Below are 11482 nucleotides of genomic sequence, written 5' to 3'. Positions count from 1 at the left end.
GAAGGTACAAATATCAGCTTACCTTAGAGGTCAAGACCTCTACTGCTATGTGGATGACACCTTACCCTGTCCAGCAAAATTTCTTATTGCTGCTAACAATGAAATACTACAAATAAGCTCGGATTATAAAACTTGGATGAGAACAGATCAACTAGTTCTCAATGTTCTATTCTCATCCCTTTCTGATTCTGTCATAGATCATGTTTTATCAACCTTTACATCTTGCTCCCTCTGGAATTCCATTTCCTCCATGTTTGCCTCTCATTCACAGACAAAAAACTTTCATCTTCGTTTTTAGTTGACCAATCTATCTCATGGTGAGCAGACTATCACTGAGTATTTCGGTAAGGTCAGGTCCATAGCAGATAGCCTTGCCTCCACAGGTAAGCCTTTACCAGACAAAGAACTAGTCACGTACCTGCTCATTGGGTTAGGTCATCTCTATGAACCCTTTGTCACGTCTATGACCACCCGTTCTGACCCCATCTCTTCCCATGAACTATATCAAATGCTTCTCATACATGAAAGCAGACTTGCTCACTCCTCTAAGCAAACTCTAGAACCCTCGGCCAATTTTAGCTCTCATGCTTCGACTGGAGGTCAATACTAGAGAGGTAGATCTTTCTCTAGAGGTAGACAAGGTAGAGGTCGCGGAAACTACTCGAACAGTGGTGGTCATTACACACCCAACCTCTCTGGGCACACTCATCAAACACCTGGTGGTGCTCGCCCCACTTGCCAAGTTTGTCAAAAACCAGGGCATGTTGCCCTTCAATGTCGACAAAGGTTTAACCACTCATACCAAATGCAACCTCTTCCTTACTTCTCAACCAACTATACATCTAGTTCTCCCACCCAAACTTCCTCCTCCAACCACCAAAACTACAATTCGGATACGACCTGGTATCCCGATTCTGCCGCAACCCATCATATCACCAATGACCTCTCTAACCTCAATCTGTCTAGTGAGCATTACAATGGTACTGAAGGCATTCGCGTGGGTGATGGATCATGTCTCCCGATTGAACACATCGGTGACTCTACTTTTCTCTCTAATTCTTCCTCTTTTCTTTTACATAAATTGCTTCATGTTTCAAATATCTCCAAGAACCTTGTTTCTGTACTTCAATTCTGTAAAGATAATCTCTGTTTTTTTGAATTTCATGCAAACCATTTTTGTGTGAAGGACACTCGGATGGGGAGGTCCCTCCTCACCGGACCAACGCTTAACGGCCTTTATGCTTTTCCTTCAATAAAAACGACATCTGCTTCAACTCATCTGGGAGAGAAAACCTCCATCTCATAGTGGCACAAACGACTCGGGCATGCTTCCCTTGATCTTGTGTCTAAAATTCTGCACACTAAGTGTTTGTCCTCATCCCGCAGAGAAGATTTTCCTTTTCAATGTTCAGCTTGTCCTCTTGCAAAGGCCCATAGGCTTCCGTACACGTTAAGCTCGGCCCAATATAAAAGGCCTTTAGAAATTGTTAGTTCGGACCTTTGGGATCCATCTCCTGTAATTTCCAAGAATGAGTTCAGATATTATATATCCTTTGGGGATCACTTTACCCGTTTGACATGGATTTTTCTATTAAAATTAAAATCTGATGTTATTCAAGTCTTCAGGCAATTTTTACCTTACATTGAACATCTTTTTAATTCAAAATTGCTTGTACTACAAATTGATGGTGGTGGTGAATTTACACCACTCACATCATTTTGTAAAACACTTGGAATTACACATCGTTTTTCATGCCCACATGCTCACCAACAAAATGAACTTGTTGAACACAAGTATCGACATATTGTCGAAACCGGTCTTGCACTCCTTGCCCATTCCTCTCTTCCAAAACATTTTTGGGTTGAAGCTTTTGAAACCACAGTCTATTTAATTAACATGCTTCATTCAAAATTTCTTCAAAATAAATCTCCTTATTTCTTGATTCGCCAAAAAGACCCTGATTACACTTTTTTAAAAGTTTTTGGTTGTGCATGTTGGCCTAACTTGAGGCCCTATAACAAAAACAAATTAATGTTTCGGTCAACACCGTGTGTTTTCTTGGGTTACAGTACCTCTCACAAAGGCTATAAATGTTTTGACCCAAGCTCTCACTGTATTTATATCTCCCGAGACGTTACATTCCATGAAACATCATTTCCTTACTCTCACCAGGAGTCCAATTTCTCAAGCCCACCGACATTACCCAATACTTCCACACACACGGCCCTTCCTTTACTATCCTCATCCATTTTAGGCCTAGGCTCAAGTTCGGCCCCCATTTCACCCATATTTCCCGATACCTCTTCAATTCCACCTAACCCTAATTTCCCAAATCAACCTCTGCCGCTCCCCAATCCATCGATCTCTTCATCTCCAGAAAGCTCCTCGTCTTCTCCTTCTCTCCCCCTCTTCTTCCTTCCACTATATCAACAGTTCTTCGTCCCCCTCGTTCCCCTGTAATAACTCGGAGTAAAACTAATTCTTCTCGCCTTCACATCTCTCGGGATGGCACGATCCCTTACCCACGACAGTGAAATTATTTTCTTGCTATTGCAGGTGTACGGGACAATCCCTCCAGTTTCTCGGTTGCAAGCAAGTTCCTGGAATGGCAAGCCGCCATGGCCCATGAGCCTCATGCCCTTGTCAGTAACAAAACATGGAGTTTGGTACCCCTTGATCCCTCTTTTAATATTCTAGGGTGTAGATGGGTGTTTAAAACTAAGTGTCACTCATACGGCTCCTTCGAAAGAAGGAAAGCCCGATTGGTAGCCAAAGGCTACCATCAAGAGTCTGGCCTGGATTTTCATGATACTTTCAGTCCTGTTGTGAAATCCATAACTATTCGTTTGATAATCTCTCTTGCTGTTACGAATTACTGGTCTCTACGCCAACTAGATATTCAAAATGTTTTTTTACACGATGATTTACATGACACAGTATACATGCAACAACCCCAAGGGTTCATTGATTCGAAAAATCCAAATTTTGTATGCAAACTGCACAAGGCCATCTATGGCCTCAAATAGGCTCCACGAGCCTGGTTTGTACAACTTAGTACCTGGCTGCTTAGTTATGGTTTTTCAGCATCTCAAACTGATCCTTCTTTGTTTATACTGAATCATGGTGACTTGAAAATGTTTATGCTCATCTATGTTGATGATATTGTGGTTACCTCATCAAAACCAAGTGCCATTGATTCTCTTATTAGTGCTCTGTCTCAAGCTTTCCCTGTTAAAGATCTTGGCTGTTTATCTTACTTTCTTGGGCTTGAAGTTGATTATTCTAGTTTTGGACTATTTTTATCTCAAAGGAAATATATTAAGGATCTCTTGCTACGAAGCAACATGCTTCACTCAAAATCTGTAACCTCACCGATAGCATCCTCAATTAAACTATCTCAATATGACTCACCAGAGTTTGAGGATAGTACACTGTTTCGCAGTATTGTAGGAGGTTTACAGTATTTATCTCTCACACGACCTGATATAGCGTTTGCAGTCAACAATATTTGTCAGTTTATGCACTGTCCCAAAGTTCTGCACTGGACTGCCGTCAAGAGAATTCTTCGGTACCTTAAGGCCACTCTTAATTATGGTTTATTTTTTAAATCTCAATCTTGTGACTTTCTTCAAGCCTACACGGATGCAGATTGGGCAGGGTACCCTGATGACAGACGTTCCACAAGGGGCTTTGCTGTTTTTCTAGGCACTCATCTCATCTCTTGGAGCTCTAAGAAGTAAAAGACTGTAGTAAGATTCAGCACGGAAGCTAAATATAAGTCACTTTCATCCACTGCAGCTAAGCTTATATGGCTACAAACCATGCTAAAGAGTTGGGAATCTCCTTGTCTACAGCTCCTACACTTTGGTGCGACAACTTAGGAGCTACGTACCTTACTGCCAATCCAGTTTACCATTCACGGACCAAGTACATGGACATCGACTATCACCTTGTACGTGATAGAGTTGCTGCACAAACTCTGAAAGTTTCTTTTTGCAGCTTCAAGGAGCAACTGGCTAATGTGTTTACTAAGCCATTAGTCTCTGATAAATTCTTTTCTTTTCGTTTGAGTCTCAATGTAGTTGACACCCCTTTGGACTCAAGGGGGCGTATTAGCATATAACATTTTATCACTTAATAATTTATTCATTTACTGTAAATATGCTTAGAATACTCTAGAAGTTAGGTTTTGTTTATTGTCGGGAATACCCCTGCCTTTTTGTAACAGATTTGATTATCTCTTGTATGTGTATAAATACACCATACCTCACTAATGAATATACGAAAGAATTCATGAAAATCTCCCAGGCTTTCAAGTAGGACTAAACTTGATTAAGCTCAACCATAGCCTTATCATATTGTATCGAGATTTCGGATTGCATTGAAAAAAATTTTAGACCCACGGCTGGATATTCATGCATCCTCACTCCATTGTAGTACATACTGTTGTCCGATCTTCTAGAGCATATCTATACTCTATGTATACAATACTTAACTACCATTAGAGAGTTGTTGAGATAATTAATAAACAAGTTGAAAATTCCTCATAAATTTGACCAAAAAGTTTGTATAAAAGAATTTGTCAAAGCTACCAATATTGGAATTGATAGGGTCTTTGAATCGCATGAAGGAAGAATCGAGAGATTATCAAGTCAATATTTAGAATAAACATTTCAATTCAAACTTAATGTCGAACAAAAAATATTCCCAAAGAATAATAAGGAAAAAGAAGAGTGAAAAGAAAGGTTAGAATGAGTGGATGGGTGTAGCTTGGGATTCTGCGTACTCGTGTGGTGGCAATGGGGTAGTTAGGACTGAGTGGAGTGCCTGGGGAGTTGTCGTGGCTGCCTTCTCCCATTCCTATGATATGAGGCTGAAGTGAGAGTCATGTTGGATGTGTTGGGCTACTTGGGCATTGAGGTTGAGTCAAACTTACAGGTGGTGATAGGATGGGTAAAAGCGTATAGCTAGAGTCGCACCATGGTATCTCAGGGAAACATGTGAGCAGGTTTTGGAGGTGAAAGATTTCACTTTAGCTTCATAGTCTTTCTAGCATGTATATTGTGAGATAAGTCAACCGGCGGATAGCTTGGCGAAGGATGGAGTACAAGGAGTTGTTAGTTCATCAACAATGGGATGAGTTAGCACGCAACGTTCAGGGAATGCTAGCATGCACTTGATCGTGCAAGAACTTCTCACATTAGATGTCAATGGGGAAGGGAGCTCAGTAAGGCTCAATGGCCGGTTTTGTTTATTTCTTTACTAATAGGTTTTACACACCTTTGTTTGGGGATTTATTGATTAATCTTTGTAACCTCCAAGGTCGTTGACAGTCTTTACGGGTTTTTCTTATAATAGGAAAATAATATTTGTAGTCGCGCAAGTGACGAACAATTTGTTTGAAAAAAAATGAGTAAATATAAAACTTGTACTAAAAAAAAAATTAATTTTTTAATAATAAATTCTGTTCTTTTAAATTACAAGTCTATCTACTCAAAAAAAAAAAAAAACTTTAGAATGGAAAAAGATTGTGACAACTACAAATCTTTTATAATTAATTTACAACTCATTTTATAAACCAATGTAATTGTGCCATTTCATTAATATAATTTTTATTTTACATAACTACCCTCCACTTAAAATAGAGTTAAGAAAGAGTTGGAAAAAAATTGTAGTTTTATCATTTTTCATGTTATTGCTGTACGTAATAGAAATGAGTATTTGCCTGCTTATATAACAAATTGTATGGCGAGCCATAAATTAGGAGAATTCGTTACCAACTCTAAATTTATGAGGACGAGCAAAAAATGACAATAGATCTTATAGTTAATAATTAAGAAAATAAAATGAATATAAAATGCTCATTAATCATCATTCTTTAGTAAGAGACGAATCTTATGATAAAAGAATATAACGAGTAATCCATATATAGAAATATGATAAGGTGAATCTTATAGAGCATATTATCCACTTTTAAAATTGGTTTATTCTGCAGCGATAAATGTCACTCACAATATGAGTTGGTAATAATATACTTATAACTCTTTTACAACTCTTTTATAATTATTTTTCATTCAACAAATGGTCTATTGCAATCATGTTATGCTATTAAAAATAAATCTTAATATTAGAAAACTACCCTTTATTTCATATAGGGTTGTGAAAATAATCGTAATTAGTTATTTTCTTAATTTTTATAATTTGGTATTATTTTTATGGACAATATTTAAGTATGAGTTATTCTATTATCAAATTATTGTGTAAGCACATCATCCATATTAATTAAGGAGTAATGATACTCTTATACCTCCTTTACTAATACTTTATTACTTGGTTTTTTTTCTCTCTTTAAATCTGAATTAAAAATATCAGAACATGATCATCTTGCAGAATTTAAAAAAAAAATAAAAATTCAATCAACTAAATGTATTCATAATTTTATTCAAAATAAATTCAATTTTATAAAAATTAACTTTTTTTGCTCTTTGAGTCAATTTTTATAAAATTAAATTTATTTTATATTAATTTATATGATTAAGTTGATTGATTGAATTTATTTTTTTTTAAATTATATAAGAACATCAATTTTTAATCCACATTCAAATAACAAGTGGAAGAAAAAATATCTTAATAATAAAATAATAATAAAGAAGATATAAGGATATTATTATTCTTAATGGGTTATTATTATTTTTAATTATAAGATTTAATCTGTAAGATTTAAATTTAAATTTCTATTATTATGTTGTGTTATCGACGATGGTGTATTTTAATTCGGAATAATATTAGATACAAATCTCAAATATAAAAATATTGTATAAATTTTTTATAAAAATGTAAATTCCATAAAAAGAAAAAGTATATATTTTATACTTTTTTATAATAAAATTATATTTTTTATAAAAAACTTGTACGAAGTTTATACATTTAGAGTTGTATATATCAAATTTTTTTTTTTTAGGTTCATTCTGATTTATTTGAGCGCTTCTCTTTAAAAACAAAACAAAATAAACATAGATGGACAAAAAACCAAAACCCTAGTACGAAGACATTACCTAGCTCGTTTTGATTCTGATTAGTAGTACCAGTAAGGAAATCAACTGGAGGAGAAGGGCTCTGGGCTTTTCCAAGATATAAAGCTGCGATCTTGGTCAGTATGTCTTTTCTTCTCAACCTCTCATCATATGATTGTTTTATCTTTTGCTTGTAAACGATCTGTAGTTCTTAATAATTCTTCTTTTGATCGCTAAGAAAAACAGTGAAAATGCAAGAAGAAAGGGAAAAAGAATATGAAAGTTTGTATTTTTTATGTGATTTTTTTTTTTTTTTTACTTTCTTGTGAATATGCATAACCAACGTCAAGTAAGCCGGGTGATTATGTTTGGCTCGGCCCGACTTTTAGGAATGTCAATGATTCAGAGGCTTTTGCTCTTTGCATCTTCCTACATTTTCGACCGTGATGTTCAGGATATGTTGGCCCTTGTTTTTTTGACCCTCTTATCATATTTTTGTTCTTTTTATCTTGAATTCTCGTTTTATTTTTCATTTCTTTTTTTTTTTTCCTGAATTCGCATTATACGTTATTGGGTTGCTTAAAACTGGTCAAGAAGAAATGCCAAAATTTTTTTTAGTCCAAATTGGCTTTTAATAATAATTAAAAAACTAGCTTTGGGTTTTTGTTTCCTTATCAACTAAATTGGCATAAATATGATCTTTTCAATTAAAAAATTGTGTTTTATGGTTTTCATCCTTATATTCAAGCAACCTCTTAAGTTAGTAAGTAAATAATATATGGACATTGTCCTTGGAGTAATTCTCCTTTTTTTTTTCTTTTTTCTTTTTTCTTTTCTGATCTATGCTGGATATGCTTCTGTATTGTAAGGATGGTTGGATAATACCTCAGCGTCGCACGTGCTTTGCTAACATGGATGTCTTAACGTTTTCTGGTGTAGATGCGTGGTTTTTCATTTTGAACATTTTCAGAAATGGGCCCCTTCGTTTTGCATTGAATTTGTGTTCTTCCCTCCTTCGTGGCCAAGAACTGAGATAGCAGATGTTTTTCTCTGAAAAAATAAAAGTGAAAAATATGATTCACGCTATGAATCGAATGCCTGAGAAATATCATTCAGAAGTCAAAGTCATTAAGGAATAGTGTTAAACTGTTTGCCTGACAATCTGAGTTACCAAAAGATGATTGTACAGAAATGGACACATTTGTTGGGTTCCATCTGGAATTCTTTGAGAATTTGATTATCCTTCTCTTACTTGCAGCTTTGTTGGTCATTGTAACAATTAATAGAGCTGGTGACTCATATATATGGTGAACAATAATGATGGATGCATAGTCTTTCTTTGTTCGTTTCTCTCCCCTTTCTTTCAACATACATACCTATCTTATGTTTTTTTTTTTGTCTTTGAGTGCTTTGTCCTCTTGTTGATATTGAGTTTTTTTCATGGTAGAGAATTGGAATGATTATGGTTTTTATTGTTATTTTGGAATGACAACAGTTCGGATCGAATGATTCTCGGTTGATATGTTTTGAGACATAAAGCATGTCTATTGATCCTAGTGCGCCAATGAATTTTGTGGATGAGGATGCTTCTTCAGGCTCTGGAGATGATGTTAACGTGTTAGAGGGACATAAGCGTCAGTCCGGGATGCCATCTAGTTCAGGTCGTCGGAAGAGAAGTCGAAAGGCTACTGGTGATGCTATAGTGGATGCCATGCTAGAAATAGCAGCTGCTTCAAAAATGAGGGCAACTGCAATCATGAAGAATGGGGACCGGTTTTCTATTAGCAAATGCATAAAAGTTTTGGATGATATGAAAGGTGTTGATCAAAGGATCTATTTTTTCGCTTTGGATTTATTTGAGAGCCCCAGTGCCAGAGAAACTTTCATATCTCTTAGAAATGAGAAACGGTTGCTATGGTTGCAGGGCAAGTTTGGTGCTTCCTCTAGTTGACTGGATTGAGCCACCTTGTTGGCTTTGTTCTTTCTGGTTCCAAAGTTATAGTTTGTGCAATCAAGAAGACTCTTAAGGAACTTTTGTTTGTAACTAGTTTGACTTTGTGGTTTATGGCTGTTACTTTAATATTGTCAGTTTTGTGGTTTATGCATGCAAGTTTTGTTTGAGCCTCCTTGTTAGTTTCTGTAAGGTTTGTTTCTATAAGGTTAGTTTCTATTTGTACATAATTGAAATACTGCCAAGAGCAACTAATTGTATTATCAACAGGTATTGGCTTGCGTTGCACATACTGTATCTTTAATTTATTTTTTCAGATACACCTGCTGGCATGGACGACTTTGACTTGGAATTGGATGAGATGGAAATAATTGCAGCAGCTGCTGGCTACTATCATTATAATAGTATAACTAGGCAACCTCCTCGTATGTTATCGCCTCGTGGAAGTGGTTTCATGAGTGAAGTGCTTAATGGTCATGATGATGGATGTTGTGAAATGTTTCGGATGAACAAACATGTATTTCACAAGTTATGTGACATTCTTCGACAAAGAGGCATGTTACGAGACACATCTGGGGTTATGATAGAGGAGCAGCTGGCAATTTTTTTGAACATTATTGGCCATAATGAACGTAACAGAGTAATCCAGGAGCGGTTTCAACACTCAGGTGAAACCATAAGTCGGCATTTCAATAATGTGTTGAAGGCAATCAAGTCACTGTCACGTGAATTTTTGCAACCTCCTCCGCTCACAACTCCTCCCGAAATCCTTGGAAATAATAGATTTTATCCATATTTTAAGGTTCAGATTGCTCTCTCTTTTTCTGCTTTCATTCATATGCATCATACAATGTCATTGACCATGTATCTTTCCTCTCAGGATTGTATTGGAGTCATTGATGGTATGCACATTCCGGCACATGTCCCTGCAAAAGATCAATCTCGATTTCGCAATACGAAAGGTATTCTATCGCAAAATGTATTGGCAGCTTGCACGTTTGACCTGCAGTTCATATTCATTTATCCTGGTTGGGAAGGCTCAGCTGCAGATTCTCGTGTATTGAGGGCAGTCCTTGACGACCCAGATCAGAATTTTCCTCGCCTTCCTGAAGGTTTGACCAAACAATGTTACTTTTCTAATAAAAATGCTATTATATTCTTATATGATAGTCTTTATTAACATCAAAGGTGGAATGATTGAACGAACGATCTTATGTTACAGGTAAATATTATCTTCTTGACTCTGAATATTCAAATAGGGAGGGATTTCTTGCTCCATATCAAGGAGTCCGGTATCACATTCATGAATATAGAGGTGCTAATCAGTTACCTAGAAATGCGAAGGAGTTGTTCAACCACAGACACTCATATCTAAGGAATGTCATACAAAGGTCTTTTGATGTGTTGAAAATTCGATTTCCCATTCTCAAACTTGCCCCTCAATATGCATTTCATATACAGAGGGATATAGTTATAGCTGCCTGTGTTCTACACAATTATATCCGGCGCGAGGAACGAAATGATTGGTTGTTCAGTAGTGTTGAAGGCTCATCTGTGGATGAATCGCCTGATCCTGATCAACATCCAGATATGCAGTTGGCTTCTCACATACAGGAAGAAGATGCCTTTTCATCACGAGAGTCAATTGCGGCTGCGATGTGGGATGACTTCATAAACAATTGGGATGAGTGGTGACCGTTGGCACTAGCAATGAATGTGCTCAGATGCAATGAATATCTTATGAAGGAATGGTACTATGACTTTCTAGACATGCATCTCTCTCTCTCTCTCTCTCTCGATTGTTCCAAAAAATTTCTGCCTGCTAAAACTTTTTGAAATCTTTGTGCATGTCTCTCACGTTTGTTCCAAATATTTTCTGCCTATATCCTGCTAAAACTATTCGAAATCTTTGTGCATGTCGCAAAATGCAATAATGGTCGTGTCAAGGTGTCTATTATCCCTCTGACGCAGGTTGGAATGCGTGTTTCTACCATGAAAGTATAAAATGCTTTTTTTTTTTGCCATATTTTTTGGGCTGGTCTAATAAATTTGCAGTCTCATTTCATGTTGTTTCGAATATCATCAATGATGATGGTGGACCGTGGTGGTGTGCTATATAAAAAATGACTCAGGTAAAGCATACAGGACAGATGCCTAAAAAATGTGGGATGCAGATCAAAGTACATATTGTAGATGTTGCAAAGCTCATGATGATTTGTGCTTATTAGTAAACACATTTCACAGATCTTCCAAATCTGAGTCTCAAGGGTGGTTTTTTGTTTTCCAACCTTCATCTGGATGATGCATGATGAGCCAGGCAATTTGCAGATAAATCTAGGTTTTGCAAGTATATAGTTGCCAACATGGCCTGCTTAGCTTCGGTATACAAGCTTTTTATAAGCGTACCAGGATAAATTTTATTTTATTATTTTGTTAGTATAAAATATGATAAGCTTATATTTTATTTTTCCATAATATTTGTAGGATGTTACTTTAATCAGTTGTTTTGGTTGCTTA

At 36.2% G+C, this 11482-nt stretch overlaps 1 protein-coding gene across 3 annotated transcripts; it reads left to right on the top strand.

The window, feature by feature from the left end:
- Window positions 1-6986: 6986 nt before the first annotated feature.
- On the top strand, window positions 6987-11420 carry LOC108982383. Of its 3 annotated transcripts, none has more exons than XM_018953761.2 (5): window positions 6987-7155; window positions 8510-8831; window positions 9283-9767; window positions 9846-10077; window positions 10188-11411. In XM_018953761.2, exons 2-5 carry the CDS (start codon window positions 8555-8557, stop codon window positions 10658-10660), a joined length of 1467 nt encoding a protein of 488 aa, XP_018809306.1. In that variant the 5' UTR covers window positions 6987-7155; window positions 8510-8554; the 3' UTR covers window positions 10661-11411. The 3 variants fall into 3 exon arrangements, with proteins under 3 accessions (XP_018809306.1, XP_018809291.1, XP_018809321.1); XM_018953746.2 differs by having other exon boundaries at window positions 6987-7151; window positions 10188-11409; XM_018953776.2 differs by lacking the exon at window positions 8510-8831 and having other exon boundaries at window positions 6987-7151; window positions 10188-11420.
- Window positions 11421-11482: the final 62 nt, after the last annotated feature.

This window comes from Juglans regia, chromosome 6 (assembly GCF_001411555.2).
Source record: "Juglans regia cultivar Chandler chromosome 6, Walnut 2.0, whole genome shotgun sequence".
Taxonomy (NCBI): Eukaryota; Viridiplantae; Streptophyta; class Magnoliopsida; order Fagales; family Juglandaceae; genus Juglans; species Juglans regia.
This window is presented reverse-complemented; position numbering and strand designations above follow the sequence as displayed.